This window comes from Ammodytes marinus, assembly GCF_949987685.1.
Source record: "Ammodytes marinus genome assembly, chromosome: 11".
Taxonomy (NCBI): Eukaryota; Metazoa; Chordata; class Actinopteri; order Uranoscopiformes; family Ammodytidae; genus Ammodytes; species Ammodytes marinus.
The window spans coordinates 6,234,378-6,255,507 of record NC_137215.1 but is presented as its reverse complement, the minus strand read 5'-3'; the positions used below and the strand labels follow the sequence as shown (position 1 = coordinate 6,255,507).

At 41.3% G+C, this 21,130-nt stretch overlaps 1 protein-coding gene across 1 annotated transcript; it reads right to left on the bottom strand.

Moving 5' to 3' along the window:
- Window positions 1-1,123: 1,123 nt before the first annotated feature.
- Window positions 1,124-18,752, bottom strand: pdzd7a (PDZ domain containing 7a; the record flags this gene model as incomplete). Its single annotated transcript, XM_080036844.1, has 17 exons — window positions 1,124-1,300; window positions 5,013-5,113; window positions 5,452-5,928; window positions 6,184-6,411; window positions 8,006-8,074; window positions 8,207-8,298; window positions 8,403-8,494; window positions 9,027-9,202; window positions 9,622-9,780; window positions 12,125-12,356; window positions 12,884-13,167; window positions 13,931-13,991; window positions 15,559-15,706; window positions 16,513-16,689; window positions 17,680-17,854; window positions 18,136-18,273; window positions 18,554-18,752. 17 exons carry the CDS (start codon window positions 18,750-18,752, stop codon window positions 1,124-1,126), a joined length of 2,985 nt encoding a protein of 994 aa, XP_079892970.1.
- Between the last annotated feature and the right edge of the window lie 2,378 nt (window positions 18,753-21,130).

Below are 21,130 nucleotides of genomic sequence, written 5' to 3'. Positions count from 1 at the left end.
ATATTTGAAAAAAGTCACGCACTATAGCTTTAAACTGTGCCACTCGGGCCTCTCATGTCCTGCATTTCCCATTGACATGTCTGCATAAGCTCAGTCCGCAGCATGGTGTAATTAAGCCCCTAAAGTGGCGGACTGAATCCAGAGCACGAGCACTTCTGCCAGAAAAAATGCAAAAACACAGAAAATACTGAGCAGCAATTTGTAATAATCCCCCCAGACATCCACTAAAACCCAAACTATCAGTTTTGCCATAATACAGGGGTTTAATCTGGACATACATCTATAAATCTCATAACTCGGTGCTGGGGTAATCTCCCTCTGGCAGGCCGGCTGGACCAAGATGCTCCGACTGAACAGTACAGACAGTCAGACCGCTGGCTCCAGACAGACAGTGTGATCGGAGGGTCATGGTGAAGTCGCCACGTGTCCAACGAAAGGCAAAAACATTGTTTTTCAAGCACTGGTCAATTTCCAGATTTTTGGCTGTTTTGCTTCCATCACATACATGTCTTATTTCATACTAGTTTAAATTAAAGGTACAAATGTACATTTGGTTGTTTATTTTACTAGACCTTATCTGTTTGCATCTGTGTATTTATCCTATACAACCATCTTTAACGACCATCACCTAATATTAGATTTTTTTTTCAATACTCAAAATCTCAACTTCTAAAGCACCTGCAATAACTAAACTTTCCATTAGCACTATTCTAAAAGTTGAGAAATTGATTTGTTCATATATTGTTTTTTTTATTCAAGATAAATGTTTTCAAAAACAAATAATTGCTAAAAACACTATAAGAATATTATAAAAGTCATAGAATTTTAACATTTAGAAACTTACTTTTTATCATTGCAAAAGTGATTTTTTTTTACAATGGACTGATAAATCAGTTATAAAGTCAGTTCAGAAACCTGCTTCACAATGTTCATCTTTCTCTTTGACACATCTCCTGCTACCTATGTGTCATAACATTGTCTTTTCGTAGAACAAATGATTCCTTTCCACGACAACCAGGAGATCCATGTCCCATATTTCCTCTTCTGTAGTGAATCCCATAGTTAATTCACTGAGCCAATGGGTTTGGTGTCCTTCATGCCTCGAGCTGCATTCACACTACTGTTAGTCTGCAGGTCTCCGGGGGCTGCTTGGGGTGATAGTAACCTTGGGAATCTTGACTACAAACAGCATGGGGTCTTTGGCCTTGTTGCTGAACGCCCGCCGAATAACGTCCACCGCGTGCTGATGTGTCACTCCCTGAAGACTCTCCCCGTCCACGGACAACAGCTCGTACCCGGCCTGCCAACGCAATCACAGGTAAAAAGTTTAACCATTCAAAACTTTATGTAAACACAGAATTTATTTATTATCATTTATATTTCATGATGACGAATATATTTTCAATGTATAATATATTGGAAGTTTGAGGTCTTGAAAATGGCTACATGAGTTTCATCTGTTATCGTTATTATTATTTATAATATGTTTTCCTCCCTCCCTCTATATCTATCCAATCAAATCAGTTTTTGTCTCTATAGCCCAATATCACGAATAGCCATTTGCCTCAGTGGGCTTCACAGTCCGTACACCCTTTGCCCTTAGACCCTAAACTGGACTAAGGAAAACTCCTATCATAACATATAGTTTTCTGTATCATTATTTTTTTTTTACAAAGCAATATTCTAAAAAGTTTCCATATATCTGAAGTAATTGTGTCATATAGCAAGAACCTGATTTATGGCTCTATTTATGGCTCTTCCGTTCAATTAATATTTTAAACTCAAGGCCATAACTGCATACATATACAAAGTGAGGCACCTTCAGTACAAGGTTGTTGAAAAAATAACATCTAAGACAACCACACACACACACACACACACACACACACACACACAGCTCAGACTGCTGTTTCCTGCAGGATGCGAGAGGAGAATGGTAAAACCTTCTAGCCCGGAGGAGAGGAACTTCCCCCGATGTCACCAGCGTATGGGAGGATGCACCTGCCTCGTGCGCTCAGCCTCACTGAAGGTTAGCAACACACAACACACACACACTAGCAAGGACGCCTGGCCATTGTTATACCTCAACACATCATGTCATTTTCCCTTTTCCTTTCCAGTCATTAGGAGATTAGATCAGTGCTATCAACGTGTGTGCATGCGCTCATTCATACAAAAACACAAATATGTATTCGGAGAGAGACTTACTCGGTGAAGGGTGGTGAAATGAATTTGCTGCTGATAGCTTTTGCTGACTGAAAAATCTGTGTAAAAACATATTTTTTGGTGTCTCGTTTGGTTGATCTTTTGAAATTGCACTCAAAAGGGGAATAAACCCTCATACTATTGAAGATGTGTACGCACTATTTGAAGATGAAATCGGATATATTTCGCTCAGGTAACCGTATAAAATGTTTGTTTTGCTATGATCAGTTGGTTGGTTCAAAGTAAAGTTTAGCTTTGTAAGGTTCTTGGCCTCCAAAGACCATAGGCACTTCCTAGTTGCTGGGCCCTAGAAAGCGTTCCCACTCTCTCCCCCTTATGGGCTCCACCATGGCCCTGAGTTTGTCCTGACAGGTTGTTCTTACGGTTCATCGGACGGTCTGGTGTTTATCAATGACCTCGTAGCCTTTCCGTGAGAACGGTATCAAAAGATTTAGATCCATTTAACCAAAGAGGAGATTAAAGGTGCTTTTTCTATTTTTTGAAAAGTAATTTATTTGAATTAAATCAAAACCTAATCTGCCTGCTGCATCCTCTTTACGGCCATTTATGGAGCGCTTTGGTGAGGTTTTCCTCTTTTTTTCTAGCCAATGGAACGTCCCGATCCAAAAATAACATGGCCTGTATAAAAATGACTACAGCTCGCACGGAAGGATCAGGGAAAGCATTTATAAAGTGGTTTACCAGGCCGTTGCAAATAAATTCAACTTCATTATAGATAAGGAGAGGAGGAGTATTTGTTACGTGTATCTTTGGTTAAGTGAAATCTATTTAGATACAGAACTGTTCACAGAAAAAGATTTAAAAAAAATTCATGTGGTAAGCTATCTTTTTTTTGGAAAAGGTCTGTCACATGTTGCAGTATTTACTACACGCCCTCTTAAACAATGAGGTCAATTCAGGCACATGACACACTCCTGTCCAGATTTCCGCTGATAAAAGCAGGTGGTAGAGACATACAAACAGGAAAGTATGTGCACACATGGCCACAGCATTTACAAACACACACACACACACACACACACACACACACACACACACAAAACAACATTCTTCACTGATTGTATGTTATCGTGGGTCAAAGGGGGACAGGATGCATGTTAACAGAGACCTGCTCTGGTGTGCAGAGTAGGGGGAGATAGCACTGAGCCAAACAGCTGATATGGAAAAGGTGACATGCCAAGTTGTGAGGTGTCGGGTACAGACAACAGATAGTGTAGGCTACAGCAATCGCTGCCTGAGAGAACTAAGAACTTCTCTGTTTGAAGCCATGCTAGTGTCATGGCCCTTGGGATGAAGTCAGTATGTTGGTATGTCGGTCGGTCCACCACTTCAGTCCAGACTTCAATATCTCTGCAACTATTTGTGATGGATTACCATGAAATGTGGTATTATTAGCAAGTCAAACTTTTTACCCAGCCTATATCTTGATATAAATATACTGTATATATACACCAATATTTCATTTCCAACCTAATAACATTCCCATGGCCCCAGCTGAACTTTCTGTGTATTGAAAATGAGCACGTAAGCTTTCTAATTCACTAAACATTTACCTAAGATCAGAATGTTACCATTATTGAAGAACTGAGCTCAAAGTACACTGTGGCTATGTGCAGTCTCACGGAGCTACTAGCATTGTTCAGTCTTGCCAAGTTCTGATTTTTACAATCCACAATATCCTGCTTTATGTGCCATTCCTGACACTTGTGTTGCTGTGTTACTGATTTTTTGTTTTCTCTCAAATTATATCTTATCCTTTTAATGTTATACTGCACTTTATGTCTGTGTGCATGGGGACTGACAGATGGGTAGCAGCTGTCAATTGATAGCTAGCTGTTAGGAAACACATGCAAATTAACCCACACAAGCACGTGTACATGACCTATAACAGTAGATATTCTGTTTCACACACACACACACACACACACACACACACACACAATCCTTTAGAGGATCTCAATTCAAGTGTTTTTTTGCCGCTATATATTTGCCTCTAGTCAAGAATTAGCTTGTGTTTAACTGTTGTGAATGAGTGTGTGTGTGTATCCTGTTGTTTAAGTGAACCAGGCCAAGATCACGGACGACTGTTAAGTTACTGTGCAGTCAATACATTAGCAATACATTAGCAGAGCAGCACCTGTGCACTTCATTAATAATGGAGTCGATGAGCTACTTGACTCTCCACTCTTCACTGCACACCACCGTCATTGACTCACTCACCTATGAGGCCTGTATATACTGTAGCAGCATAATACTAATAAACATAGCACAGGCTGTTTAATGTGCTTTACAATCAGTGTGTTATGTAAGAACACATTTCACTTTAGGGCAAAACAATCCTAATCATATATTTGACTTTTGTGTTTTTGTTTTTTTAAAGCGTTTTACCATATAAATTAAAACTTGTTGTAATTGCTGCTCCCATCTGGACGTAGATTCAGGGTCCCTGGGGCTAGCTGCAACATCTTTGAAGAAGTCATTTATTCCCTCTGCCATTCAGGCATTGAACACAAGCTGATTTTATTGAGAACACTTGTTATTTTAGATTTTCTCTTGTGAACTACTTATTTAACTTATTTTCTGCTACTTGTTATTCGCATTACATTCTGTCTCTAATGTGTATTTCTAGGTTTTATTGTTGTGTTTTGCTTTGTGTAGTGTGTGTTCTTGTGTTCATTATTGGGAAAGGACAGGGACCAATTTGCACCAAGGTGTATATAATAAAGTCAATCTTGTCTAATATAATGAAGTGTTTCGTTTTGTAGCAGAACATAACTGATTCTCACCTTCAGAGCCTCGTTTGCGGACGCAGCTCCTCCTGGGAAGATTTTCTCAATCTTGATCATGGGCTGGACTCTGGACTCCATACCTCCAGAGATGCTAATACCTGTACACACACACACACACACACACACACACACACACACACACACACACACACACACACACACACACACACACACACACACACACACACACACACACACACAGAGTTATCATCCAAGCATTTAACTCTTCCCAATCCCTTTCAGTTCTGTAGTAAGGGATGGCCTGACCTCTACTGGTGATGTAATGGACATGGGAAAGTGAAACAGTCATATGGACCGCTGTAATTCCAGCATATTGAACACAAATACATTGTTCAAAAATTAAGAATGAATATAATTTTAGAAAGAATACATTCAGTTTAAACTTGTGTAAAATGTATGTCTGTGTTGTACTTACCCAGTGACTGCTTAGCCTTGGAGATGGTCAAAGTGTTGATTTCATACTCCTCGGGTGGCAGAGTGGATCTTCTCTTAACACCGTGACCATTCTCTGCATGTCCATTCACCTGCTGGCTACTGCCTCTACCTGTAGATGGACTCTTGTCTCTTTGAGTCTCAAATACATCTACCAGTGGTGTTCTCCCTTTGCGCTGAGGTGGGACGTGTACGCTGACCTCTGTGTATCCCGTAGCCTGCTGCCGTCTGCCCCGTGTGGGAGCTATGCTGTCGGGACTGGCCTCTCTCTGCGCGCCCCCACGGCCGTTCCTCACCGGAGAACGGCCTCGATCTGGAGCCACCTCTCCTCTGTCAGACACAGACAGTAAGGAGACCTCATCGTGCCGGGATGGGGTTCCTCCGTTCTGTCCTCTTATTGGGGAGCGATGGGGTTGGCGTCTAGTGTGGGTGTCGTGCGGAGACGGGGTTCGAACAGAGTCTGGACAGTTGAGAAAATGCTTGGTCTTAAATCTATTTCCAATGTTTGACTAATCTAAACACGTTACCCCAAAATACTGCATTTTCTCCATATTGATCAGAGTGACTCAAGAAAGAACTGTCTTTAGTTATTTTCTTGGTCATATTATTGAAAATTTCCCCCATATATCTTTAAAGAGTTCTTGAAAAAGTTGAACTTATATTTTGAAATTGCTGGATAAGTGCCTGAATTTAACTCTTAAAAAGCTGCTTTTACCCTGTGTGTAGTTGGAGCTGTGGCTGGGTGAGGGGCTCAGTGAGCGGGACCTCCCAGTGGAGGAAGGGTATCCGTCCACAGGAACATCCAGCAGAGGAGTGAAGGCCCAGGACGGGGGAACATGTCCCGACTGACGGCCGGAGATACGTAATCGCTCCAACTCCTCAACCAACTGATGCTCCCGCAGTGTGTCCTGGGCCGGCTGCAGCTGGAACCCCCCTCTGTAGTCTGGACAAACATTAAAGGTGCAGTCAGCGATTCTGGTTTCTAATTCCCTTTGTTTACATACCAGTTTACAGAGCCTAGGCTGTGTATGAACACCAGATTTTTTTTTCAGCGCACAACACACCAGTATGGACAGGAAGTGGATTGTGAGGAGATATTCGCTAATTTTGATTAGATTGGAGCGACTTTTTTAATATTATTTCAAGCATAGTCCAGGATTACTGACTGCAACTTTAAACCAAGAAGTTCAGTCTAGCAAAAGTAAAAACAAAAAAAATCTGATGGGGAACTTCTGCCAATAAAAACAGTGAAGATTATTCATAGTGTAGAGAAAACTGAGTCCCAAGGACAGTTTGACATAGACGTATAAGAATCGATGCAGCAGAACCAGAGATAGCATCATTTTTATTCCACACATTCCTCTTCCTTTTAAGAACCTTGCACCTACATTACTCACAATGCAGTACACTGCCTGAATGACTAAATATGGTTTGGATTTAATCATAAGATTGGACATAGAAATGTTGGTATAAATATTGAATAAACAACACTAAATCTAAATTGTTAGGAGACAACAGTGGCATAAAAACAACATTAGACTTCAAAATATGGATGCACTGTTCGGGCGGATAGAATTTTTTTTAAAGAACCAGTTTCTAATCATTAAATCTCTTGGAGATGGCACTTATATTCATAATTTATTCTAAAAAAAATATATTTTTATTTAAAAAATTAAAAAATTAAAACCAAACTGATGTTCAGAGCTGCAGAAATGTGCTGTTTCATCTAAAGATGAACAATTAGTTATCCCTACAAACTAACTAAGTTGTTCTGAGATGTTTCTTTCAACACTTTATTACTGCAAGAAGTCAGGGAGTCAGACAAAAGAACTTGTGAAAACATTTCCAATTTTGAGTCTCTAGCCATGCAAGTTTGGTCACCTAAGCAGTAAAATACACTGAACCCTCAGTAATGTGCTTTCTAAATTCTGACCCTGTGACCCCCTGACCTGTGACTTTAGACAGTGAGGTGGCTGCAGTCTGTTTAAAGTGAATCTGTATTGATTGTGTCTTGATGACTCTTGAATGAGGAAAAAGCTAAAAGCAGCTTTGTATTGTGAAAGTGTCACTGTGGCTGAAGAGGACCGTCTCAGTCCTTTCTGTTAGCAGATGTAACACAAGCCTCTGCTTCAGCACGGGAAACCTGAGACAATGTGTGTGTGTGTGTGTGTGTGTGTGTGTGTGTGTGTGTGTGTGTGTGTGTGTGTGTGCGTGCGTGCGTGCGTGCGTGCGTGCGTGTGTGCGTGCGTGCGTACGTGTTTGTTTAAGAACTTAGGCTACTCATCTGGACTATGTATACTCTGGCAATTCTTAAATTTGCTCATGTATTGGATATTGAATGTATATTTTAAATATTATTTTTTATATATTTATTTTATATATTTCTTTACTTTTGATGTATTGGTAAGGTCCTATTTGAGAGTTTGAAATAGGGTTGATTGAAAAGCTGAGAGGTTTAAGCTCCTTATGTATCTTGTGTCCTAGGATTATAGAAAGGCCAGTAAACCAGACAGAGCAGGTGTCAGGTGTGTGTTTACCTGGGACGGGGGTGATGAGGTGACGTCTGGGGGTCCCACTGCGAGGGGAGCGCAGAGCTGGGGAACGCCCTGTTATTAGAATAAAATAAAACAAACAACTAAAGATATTGAACCAATTTCCTAAAGCAGCAATCTTCTAAAGTGCCATTTTTTTAAAGTTTGTATTTCAGTTGAGAAAATCTGAAAAGTGATGTCGCTTACCAGAGCGATTCTTAAGAACATCGTACGCCTCCAGCTCAAAGGGCATGACCATGCTGTCAAACCGACCCAACTCAGTCAGAGGGATCAGCATCCTGCAAAGGATAGAATCAGTATGTTAGCTTTACCCATATACAAATTCACACTACACATACACATACATGTACGATGTATACACATAATACCGTATAGCACTCACCTTATTTCTCTGAGAAGTAGCAGTTTCTCTGGCCTGTCCAGGATTGCCAAAAGCGGTCGCACCAAGTCTTCGATCACATTGTCGGACAAAAACTGAAGGAAAGATTAGATTGATGTACAAAGACAAACTAAAGGTGTTAAAATCATAAAAGCACTTTTTCATCAAAAGAACAAAAAAACAAAATGGTCTCATTTATTGCACATTTCCTCCAGACAAGACAATATATTTCCATGACGGATATGTTGCATGTACAGTAAATATTAACTGCTGTTCTCAGTCGTTGGTGTTTAGTTACTGTATTGACAGGTAAATCACACTGTGCTGTAAGTAGACTGGATATCTTCTACAGCTTTGGCAAAGAGCCGGCCAAGGAGCTCATCCCCTGAAATTGGCCAGTGAGTGTGGGATGGCCCGCGAAAGACAAGGGGATCATATGATAGCTGATATATGATCCTAATCATAAATGGCGGGACTAAATCCGTCTTTTGGCACAGCTGCAGCCAGACACATCCATCACTAAAGGACACTCAGTGACACAGAGGAACAATGCTGCACACTTAAGCCTGTGAGAGGAACACACACGGTAGAGTGGTTAGAGACGGTCATTTCAGATTTCTAACTCACTCTGCGACAGTGTCTCATCACAGCAGCCACCTCGTCCTGGATGAGCAGTTTCTTGGCCATGTCCTCTACGTGCTCCAGGGTCTCCGGTCGGGGCAGGGGGGGGCCGCTGTCTTTAACCCCAGCACGGGACTCCCTAGGAGAGGTCAAGAGCTGGAAGGGACGGCCCCGTTCTTTATCTAAGGAATGGAGGAGAGGATTGCAAATAACAAGAAGCAGAACAGTAGATGTGCTGAGTGTCATGGATGTTACACTGCTACATGTTTGAAAAAAATTTAATTTAAATCTCCTACGAGGAACTTTTAAATGTTTATGAATCAGTCAAATTTCAGATCATGCAAAATCTTCTGGTGAACATCTTCCAAAACTATATCACTGTTGATCTATATCTGATATCTGGAGGTTCCCATCCAATCTAACCACTGATGGCCAAAACGGATGTTAACTGACATAGAATAAAGTATTAGATGAATACCAGGAGTAAAAGTCTGAGGAATCTGATTCCAGACATCAAAGACTTTAAAAACACTTATTTTGTTCTGATGGAGGCAGGAATTGTGCCAGGAGACAAAATAATGTCCTGTGGCTGTGTCTTTACCTTTGTCAGCACGGTGAGACGGGGACTTGGAGCGACTCTTGTCTTTACGGTCTTTCTTAAATAACTGGTTGACGAATGTTTTGGATCGCTGCAGGCTGGTTTTACCCTCCACTGAACTCTTGGTCTTCTGTTGCCTCTGTCTCTTCTTCTGACTGTCCTCTGAAGGTGGAGAGAAAAGAGAAGACAAGATGGTATTTAGTTCTATCGCTTTTAACAGAACAGATTTAGTAACTACTACATAGTTGTTTTGTTTTTTTAGTAACTACTACATTTTTTCATTTTAATTTTATGTTTAGTAACTACTACAGAGTTATGCATTACCTACTATATCGTACATTTAAAAAATGTAGTAGTTACTAAAATATATATATACATATTTAAATGTAGTAGGTAACGCATAACTATTTAGTAGTTACTACAATTTTGTGTTCCTTATTGTAAAGTGTTACCGGTATTTCTGCCAGGGAGGCATAAAAATACTAACAAGTAATTAAACTAAACAAACTTAACCTTATCTGACTAACTATATAAGAGCAGACTGCAGCTATATCTTGCACAAGCATTGTTGAACCATAGCAAGAAGAAGGCATTCTGCATCTCTTTGCATCCCTGGCGTTGAAAACATAATTCATTAGGCTTTGCTCCGCTCCACGCTCCAACTGTTTGGTGATACACACTCTCCGCTATGAGTACAGACTGTTCATTTCTCTTCCAGTCAGCCCTGCTATCCACTGCAGTAAATCTGCCACCGTGGAAAGTAACACGGTAATACTGATGTATTGCAGCTACATCAACCTGAACCCCCACCCACCCACAAACACACACACCCACACCCACACCCACACCCACACCCACACACACACACCCACACCCACACCCACACCCACCCCCCCCCCCCACACACACACACACACACACACACACACACACACACACACACACACCCACCCACACACACTCACAAGCACACGCACATGCACACGCACACACACACACACACACACACACACACACACACACACACACTCACCCATCTATTGCAGACACTACAGTGAGATGCTCCAGCTTACATAACAAATGTCCAATCAGGCCCTGGGCTTTGCCCCAAGCCCACGTCGGGTCCTGGATGTATGAATGAGCTAGGTAAATTGAAAAGGAAAGGCTAATAGCTCAACAGCCCCCGCCAGAGATCCTGTGGATATTTCTCAATATGCTTGTTCTTATTCATTCCTCACACAGCGGGGCAACAGATGAGATTAAAATGGCAGCGATTAATCACACTAGTCTGCGTTAACTTTGTTTGTGCTCTTAGACCAATTCTGTCCCAGCCTTTAAAGATATAGTGCGTACATTTTTCATATAAATGAATGTCGGTTGCATTCAAGCCATTGCCAAACGAGTTGTCACAAAGTTGTGTTACACCTTAACACTGGCGCAGGAGCTCAAGAAGCGGCCACAAAATGTTTACGTTTTTTGATTCTACTGCTAAGAAAAAACATGGACGTACAGCAAAGGAATAATATCTATGCACTAACACTGAAGGCTTAGCTTTTGTAGATGCACCGACAGTGTTGTTGTAATTACTCAGAATTCCTCATGGGGGCAACAGAAACTACGCACTATAGCTTTAACTTTGGCTTTTTTTATCAGCCATGCAGAGTCTGGATGTTCTTGTTTACCTCCCAGATTGATAGAAGGATGAGGGGTAATTTATGTGAATGATGCCCTGCGGTAGGATCTGTGGAGGGTGTGGGAGTGGATCTCGTTACACGGTGAGTGGAGCTTGTGTCAAAAAATCAACTGAAGCGGATTGTCCCATCAATACTCAACGTGCTCTGATTCTAGAATGGTTGATTTGCCCACTTAGATGGATGATGCCGCGACTACCATCAACAACCGCAATACAGAGTACAACCTGACTGATACTGCTTTGTTGAGGCAGATATTTATGGGTTTTATGATACAGTACATTAGCAACGCTAGTAGCATGGGGCAAGATATGGACATGTCCTTGATAAACTGTACCCCCAAAAACCTGATGGATTGCCCGATGGTGTTTGGTACAGACAATCATGGCCTGTGGCTTTGAAAGTTGGTGATCTTTTGACTTTTTATGCAGTACCATCACTAAGTCAAAATGTTTGGAATTATGACAAAATGCTTGTGACAACATCACAACATGTATCATACATATTGTAATGAGTTTGTGCCTGAAAAAAGAAATGTTCAAAAATAATGTGTTCAGAATGTTCTAAAGAAACAGTTTGTACATCGATCTAGCTCAGTTTTCACAATGTCTCGCCTAAAATTACCTCAAACATATAAAATTATTGTTGCTCATCCACCAACATCTACTAAGCTATCTAGAATTAAACTCATATCAACTGAGACATCAGTTCATCCAATTTAGCATTCAACCTCTAACGGAAAAGAAAAACTAAAAAAATTATCAAAAATTACAAAAGACTAAAGGTTAAATAAAAAACTAGTCAGCGGGTCTCACCTGACACAGTGATGTGGCTCTGGGAGCGTCTGATTGGTTTACGAGGTTTGCTGAGGGCCATGAGCGCCGCCGTCTTAGGAGAGTGTTTTTCTACTTCCTGGTCCCCCGATGACAGCGTCCTGCTCCGTGGTCTGGCTCCTCCCATCTCACTCGGTCGTTCCCCTTTCCCACGAATCACTGTGTCCTTCAGCAGCACTGTGGCCCCCCAGGCCCGACTTGTTTCTGTCGTGACCTGAGATTGAGAGAGTTGAGATGTATTAATTTAAAATATAGAGACAGTGCATATTGATGGACATTTGTGTAAATATGCAAGAGTATAGTTGGTGGTTTATTAAAACATCTTCGGTCCCTTTAGCATGCTTGTTGTCAAAATCACTTTTTGTCAAAATCAGTGACTATCACCTCACGATCCGCAACGTGTGTGCGCTGAAAAGAAATCCCGTGTTAATAGCCTAAAATAAGCCTAGGCTCTGTAAACGGGCATGTTGCAAGCTACGGTGGGCCAACTTTGTATACGTACTTGTTTACATACAAGTTTACAGAGCCTAGGGTGTGCATTAACACCAGATTATTTTAGCAGCGCACACTCAGTATGTACAGATAGTGTATCACGAGGAAATATTTACTGATTTGGACAACAATTTATTAAAAGTGCTAGTGTTATTGAACATTGTCCTATTGCACAAGTTCATAAAGTGCTGAAATGCCGATAAAGATTGCACTATGCCCTATTATTGCCCATGCTTAGCACACACAGACCTGCCTGTCGCGGTACGACCCATTAGGCGATGGGTGGTCCGGGTAGTTTGGAGGGTTGGGGTCCGTCTGCATGGAGGTGTCTGCAGTTCGCGGGGCGCTGCTGCTTGTCCGTCGGGACCGGTCCTCTGTGGAGATAGCCACATCCACCATGTCTGAGCCGAAGGGAGGGAACATAACTTGGGACAGACCACTGAGGGAGGAGAGGGGGGTGCTGGACGACCACGAAGAGGCAGAGGAGGTGGAGTCTGAACCCTGGGAGGAAGGTGCAGGGCCCCCGTTGCCCACTGTAATGAAACAATCCATTGTGGGGATTAGAGTGTGTTTAAATGTTGTTGTACAATCAATGCCTTATTAAACTGCCCACATGCTTTTAAAGATATTATGTTGGGGTTTTCACTTTATTGGATTTTTTTTTAGCACAAGTTTAAAATGGGGAGTGGTAAGACATGCAATCTAAGGACTGGGCTGGAGTCGAACCCTGGTAAGCTGCAACAAGGACCGCTGCCTTAGTGGTACAGCTCTACCAGTGAGCCACTTGGAGGCCTCAAACTGGCAAATTTGTTAGCAGAACACTCAACAGCTGTGAGGTTACACATTCTCACAGGAAGCTTTATTTCTTAATTTTACTCAGTCTGCTCTGTTTGAATCATGCCATCATGTGTCCTTAATCCTCTAAACTCCTTCTTCTGTTCCTTTTTTTTGTAACCACTCTGCATCTTAACCCAGATGTCAGGTTGCAGATGACTGAACTGGTTTATCAGTGACGAAATTGAATGACCGGTATTTGGAATAAGCAGGCTACATCGGGGCCAATGTTCCACTTTTTCCAAGAAGAATCCAACACGTGGGGGTTCGCAAATGGAAATTAAAATGACAAACTCCAAATCACCAGGTAACATCTTTATTATTTGGATCTTCAATATATAGTTTAGGAGATCATTCTTTACACACTAATTCATCATCTCGGTAAAAACTAATCTTAAACAATATCTCTATCTTGCAAAATTTAATTTTTTGACAAACTAGTTTTTTAACCTGTCAACATACGTTTGTCAAGCCAGCCGTATTCTGCTACCATCTCCTTGTATGCAGGATACCTCCCAGCTTCCTGTGGGCATGCAAAAACAAAAAATATTCAGTAAAAACCTAAACGGCCATGCCACCATAATCATAGACCTTTCGTTTGCACATGTCTACACTGAAAGCCTATTAAGCAGAATGTCCAAGGGATCATCATAGTCAGTATAGGAGTCATCCTGCAATAGTGATATTTCAGTCTGGACCGAAGCTATTCCCATCCATAAAAATGAGACAAGCAATCATTTGTCAGTGTCAGAGTCAGACCTACAGGTTGCACTCCTGGATATCTTCAATTCTGCACAGCAACATAGCCCAAAACTTTTGACTTCTTTTCGGCCTCTATCATTTAGTTTAAAATGCATTAGTTAGTACTTATACTGTTTGTCACAGGTCTTACATCAATGTTAATTGCTTTGATAGTTTATTAAAACTGCTCTCCTTTTAGCTGAAATGTGCGGGGGAAAGTAAAAAACAAAATCATATCCTTAAGGGGTGTTGAGGTTTACCAAGTTGACTATTTAAAAGGAATGAGCGATTCATTTTATATCAAAGTAATGAGATATTTTGTATCAAGCATCGGTGTCCAATAGCGTCTTCAGTCTATTTTAAGAGATTGCCTCATCAATACACAGCTTCAGTTCAAAGAGAGGACTCTCCAGGTTACCTCTGCAATTTTCCACAGAACAGAAGCTTTGGATATCCTAATGTGTGAGTGTTAAGAAACTAAAATTAGCCCTGGCTCCACTATGTGTGACTCTAACCCATCAATGGGCTTACAGGACATAAGGAAGACATGAAATTAGGCTTTCTGTTGATTATAACCTGATCCCTGAGCCTTTGAATAATGAACGTCGTCCCTGGCTGTTTCTCACACGTGGAACCTGAGATCAGAGGAGTAAAATGAGCACGCTGCAATGTCAGGGAGCTAAGAGAGAGAGAGACACACACACACACACACACACACACACACACACACACACACACACACACTCAAACACACTGCAATACACGCATAGAGCCCCATTCATACACACAACCACGTACACAATTCCTGTATCTAAAAATGACACAGGTTAAGTGGCACAGGCTTGCACACATGCACGCGTACAGAGAAACACATAAGGAATTCAAGGGCTGTAGGCCAGCTGTCCACTCCACTACACAAGAGGAGCTGGTGTTGTTTAACACACTGTAACATTTATTACGCTGTCACGACACTTAAAGCACACAATCAATTGTTCTGTTTAAACCTGTGCGATTGATTAACGCTGCCTTACAACCCTGCACTACATCTGTGTAAAGGACCAAGGGGAGACATTTCTGAGATCAGACTTAAACCTGCATTTACAGAGTGTTTTGGGACACTTGAGAGTCTTTCACATGCCAAGGACATGATTGTCTTCATACTATTAGAAAGCAAAGCAGACAAATTAGTCTCTTCTTTGTCTTTTTCTCTTTATTTGTCAGAGAAGTTTTTGTTTTTTGTTTTTTTCTGTGAGGGTCTCCCTGTGCACCCCTCCCCTACAGGGCCTGGGACAATACAGGTTTACCCCCTTGACGGCGACGGCCGGCCTGAGTAACATTGTGTTTCTCACCCTGATGGTCAACATGATGTGGGTGTGGCTCTTTAGGACCTCCACTGCGTTGCTATGGGTGATGTCATCAAAGGTAATGCCGTTTGCTGAAAGGATTTGATCGCCCATTTTGATGCCATGCTGCTCTGCAAGTCCACCAGGGTCCAACCTGGAATAGACACATGGAAACAGGAGATATAGGGGGCGCCCTTAGCTCAGTTGGTAGGGCGTCCCCCCCATGGGCCTCGGCCAGCAGTGGACCCGGATTCGATTCCAGCCCGCGGCCGTTCTCTGCATGTCACTCCCCTCTCTACCCCATTTCAACTCTGTCTCTACACTATCAATAAAGCATAAAAATGCCCCAAAAAATAAATAAATAAATAAATAAACAGGAGATATACATTATATACATCTGTTTAACCTGAGTACTTCATAACAGTACATTTCCTTGATGAAAGGGTAAACTGAGGCCTCACTCAGTACGAGGCCATACTTGACTTCTTATATCGGTTAACACTTTTTTTTTCATTTTCTACACTGCTTTTAATTATGATGTGCGTATATTTACATGTATTAGATGTATATTTTGTCTGCCTCAGTACGAGTTGTTTTTTATAAATGGTGTTATGTTCGTCTCGTCCACACCACAAGCTCATCAAAGGAGTTGCTTAACAATTGTTGTTGTAATGGCCATTTTAATTGAAGGCTGGTTGCTTTGATCTAATGCAAAACAGAAAAAAATGAAAAAAATAAACTTCAAAGGAGATTACAATGTTATATTTAGTTACTGTGGGGGAAAATCTGCTATTATCAACCTCCCTTCTTCTTTACTCAAGGCCAATGCAGGTGTTTACCCAGGGAGCCTGCAGCCCAAATGAGTTTACAAGAGATTAATAATTTTTTTCCGGCCTGATCGGGTTTGAAACTAGCTTAATCTGAACATTTTTTTTAAACTAAACTGCACATAGTTCATACTTTGAAACGTAAATCCCCAGTCCGAACTCTTTGCCTCCTCTGATGTTGAAGCCCAGGCAGTAGTCATCAGACGTGGTGAAGAGATGAACGATCCTACGGAGAGCGCTGTCTGAGCTGGCCTCTGACGGGGTGCGACCGCTCTCCTCCACCACCATGCGCCGGTGAATCAGATCCACCCTGCAAAACACGCGCACAACACACACACACACACACACACACACACACACACAAAGACACACACACACACAAACACAGACAGACACACACACACAAACACACACGCTCACACACACACACAAACACAGACAGACACACCCCACACAAAGACAGACAGATACACACACACACACGCACACACACACACACACACACACACGCACATACACACACACACGCACATGCACACACACACACACACACACACACACACACACACACACACACACACACACACACGCTCACACACACACACAAACACAGACAGACACACCCCACACAAAGACAGACAGATACACACACACGCACACACACACACACACACGCACATACACACACACACGCACATGCACACACACACACACACACACACACACACACACACACACACACACACAAGTGCAAATGGGGACATATACACACATGAAAACATCCACATAAACATTCTTTCCCTTTCTTCACTGATCTAAGGTCTGTCAAAGTCGATTAATCAGATAGCGATAAAGGTCATAGCAGTAATCCATCCACCGCTGCCACATGAAACCCAGATACTGAATATCCCTAAAGAAAGATAACTGGAGCCAAGCAAAGGTCAGTGGTGGTAATAACAAGGTTGTAGCCTGTTTACAAAGTCATATTATTCAGTTGTTAAATTAAAGCGAGACACTGATCAATTTTGAGATTTTAGGCTAGTTTGTTTCCATAACATGTCTTCCTTTATACTAGTATAAATACAATGTCCAAAATATACATATAGGTGTTTATTTTACTAAACCGTGTCAGTTTGTGTCTGTACAAAACCATCTTTAACTGCTATAATCTCAACCAAAAAAAATCTCAACTTCTAAAGCACTTAATAGCACTATTCTGAAGAGGTTATGGCAGAATGATTTTTACATATGTATGTTGTAAATTGTCTGTTTGTATGATATATTTTCATCTCAAACTAACCATGTGGTCTTCTCCTTGGAGTAGCGGATGCCGGGGATCTTTCCGACCCGTCTCACCACCATCCTGAGTCTGTTGTTTCCAGTCAGGACCTTCACCGCGCTGCTCATGGTGATGTTCTCCAGACTCACCCCGTTCACCTCCACCAGCTTATCCCCCACAGACAGCCCGGCCTGCGCTAAAGACACAGGGGGGAACTCATGATGTAATATACACAATGAAAGCACACTAGAGAATAGTAGATGTGTAAATCGCTGGTTTCATCATGATACGATATTAGATCTAATAAATTTAAAGACGGCAATATGCATCAATGTTTGGGCGTTGCATCGATAAGGTTCATTATTTCGCCTGTGAATCGATATATCAATCTATGTCGATAAATAATTCTCCCCTTAGAGAATAGACTCGTCGTAGACATGAGAAATACATTCACACAGTGACAGACTTGCTCCTAACCTGCAGAGCTGTCGTCATCCACCTTGCTGACGAATATGCCCAGTCCGTGTTCTGAGCCGCCGCGGACACTGAATCCCAGACGACCATCTAGACTCTTATCAACCGTCACTGTGTGGATGTCTTCACAGTCATCCCCTCCTGCAGACACACACAATGCACAAAACACACTGAAAAGGTCAGTCCCCTTAAAGACGGCTATATGTCCGTGTCTGCGCAAACATATTCGGTATTGGAGCCTATGGGTAGCTCTCATGGCCGACAGGACTAAACTAAAATGTTTTGCTGGTAAGAAGGTTATATGCAACAGTTTTCTGACCACCTTAATCTAGTCCAATTGTGTACTAGATTAGATCACCGCAGATGAAACTAAAAAGCAAGCAAATGATTTTCCACTTCGGTTATCATGTCAGGGACTCACCGTCAACAGGTGAGTTGATGAGGATGACCCGTCCCATAGGCGAGGAGGACCTGTGTCTGTGGCGGTGCTGCTTCTTGTGCCTGTAGCGTGTGTTGCTGTGGGAACCCCCGCTGTGGCCTCCATTGGTGTAGTGGGGGTGCCCGGGCCCCCCTCCATTTGTCATCTCCCTCCAGCCAGCGGGCTGAGAGGAGTGAGCCATGCTATCAGTCCGGCTATTCTTCGTTTAGTCATCCAGACAAGAGGGTATCTAGGGTCCGCTGTTAAGATGGAAGAGGTGCGATCTTGGGGAATTTGGGGAAGTGGGTGATAGGCTGATGGAGGTCTACTACCCAAACGTTGCCATTGAATAAATCTTTAAAAAAAACTCAGTCAAACTTAAAGATACAGGTGAATGTAAAAACATAAAATGCCTTTTGAAATAATTGCAAAAAAGTAGCGCTTAATGACGAAACTGTTGACTGTGGAATCCTAAATATCTTTGTCGGGTTAAAAAAGTTGTTAATAATCCACTAGTTTTCTTCGCAGCTTCTGAATCCATCTCCATGCTGCCCATGGTGATGCTTGTTTCAGCTACACGCCTGTCCACAGGAGTCATCGATGCATGGTGATTCCCCTTGGGTCATGTTTAATTAAATGGATATCTGTTGTGAGAAGGAATATGCTGTGATGAGTAGGCTTTAAGTGGGATAACAAAACTCCCCCACTTTGGTATACGTATATGACCCATAACCTTGGAACTTGAAAAGGAAAAAAAAAATAACAAGGAATATAAATAACATTGTACTTTCATTAAACTAGGCCTAAATGTGTTTTTGTTGTTGTTTTTTTTGCACTAATTATTTCACTTTCTCAGCATCAATGCAGTATGATTATACATAGGCCTACATATCAAGAAAAGAAAATAGAAAATAGGGATACAAATATAATACACCCACCATCTTTAGCATTGTATAATTTTAATCTCATCATAAATTCATGTATGAGATAGGCTATCTTCCTATTCATCATAATATGAATCAGATGATAGGGGATGGATATAAGTACGAAGCAAATGCATATAAAACAAAGAAAAACACAACAAATAATACATTATTAAAGACAGACCAAACAGATCCCTACCATTACGGCATATTTAATTATATAAGTAGCGTCATTGCTGGAGTCCATTTCTTTTTTATGAATTTGGCTTTAGAAGCCTCACGTGTCTTTCTAACATTCAGCACCTTGGACAGCGACTAAGCGCTAAATAAACAAGTGGCCAAGTTATATATGGTAGTTACCAGTTAATTATCATCTATCCATTCAATTTTAAAAAACAAACTAACCTTCTAAGCCACCTGTTGACATTGTTTAGTCAAAAATAGCCTTTCAGCAACATCTGCCACATACGGTAGGCTACACTTCAATGCATCTAAAATTAGTCCCGTTAATCCCTTGGACTTTAAAAAACGCCCGTAAAAAACAACTGCAAACATCCTGTCATTGAAAACTAAAGTGTTAGGCCCATGGATATATTAGTTCTATATATATCTATGGTTAGGCCTACCTGTGCTGGGTCCATGTTGTCCCGCGTGCGCTCTCACTGACGCATTATTGGACGTCCGGGGTATTAGTGTCGCCTCATTTGTTCTCCAGGTGACCATTATCTTAGGAGGGAGGTGTAAGTAAGCCTTTCACAAAGCCCCTGCAGCTGTGTTCAGTCATTAGCGCGAGACTAGTGGTGATTAAGTAGATACTAATTGCTCTAAAATGACAGTAGCACCGACTCTAGTCAGTCTGTCCTCAGGTAAACAGTGAGGTTGATGTGTTTATAAAGCCATTAAGAGGAAGGTGCATGTGGAAACACTGAGCTGTAGATCTTCTTTACCATGACGTGGGTAAACAACCCCACCCGGTGGTCGACGGTGTAACTGATAATCAGTCATATTAATAACAGTCAATACACTGGAGCTTTACCAGGAATAGGGCATCCCAGAGTCAACTTTGGGATATCCTGACCGTGAACATGTGATTTCGTCTTTCTGTTGGTGTGGTTAATTAGGCCTATAGTACAGTTTTATTTTATTTTATTGGATTATTTCTTCAAAATGATTAAAGTTGAGATCACAAAAAAAAACATTATGCTACTCATGCTTTTCAGGCACCCTATACAGGCCTATATATATATATATATATATATATATATATATATATATATATATATATATATATATATATATATATATATATTTCGTATACTATGTAGGAATGAGAAAAACTGTTTTACTGCGACATTCATACACACATCATTTACTTAAATTAATATTTACTATTATAATTGGAGGAGTTAAGATGTTAGATGTACATCCTTATTTTTATTTTATTGTTTTCATTATATGTACTGTACTGCATTGATACTGAGAAATTTATTTTTAAAGATTGTGCAACACAAACAAAAGATGGGAGGAGTGCAAGTTACAGCTGCATTCTGTGGCCTGAATAGCAAACATTCCCCCAAATCATTTCAAAAAGTGTATTTTTCGTATTTGTAACATTTAGATTACTTTTTCTCATTACTTTCGACCCCTGCTCTAACTA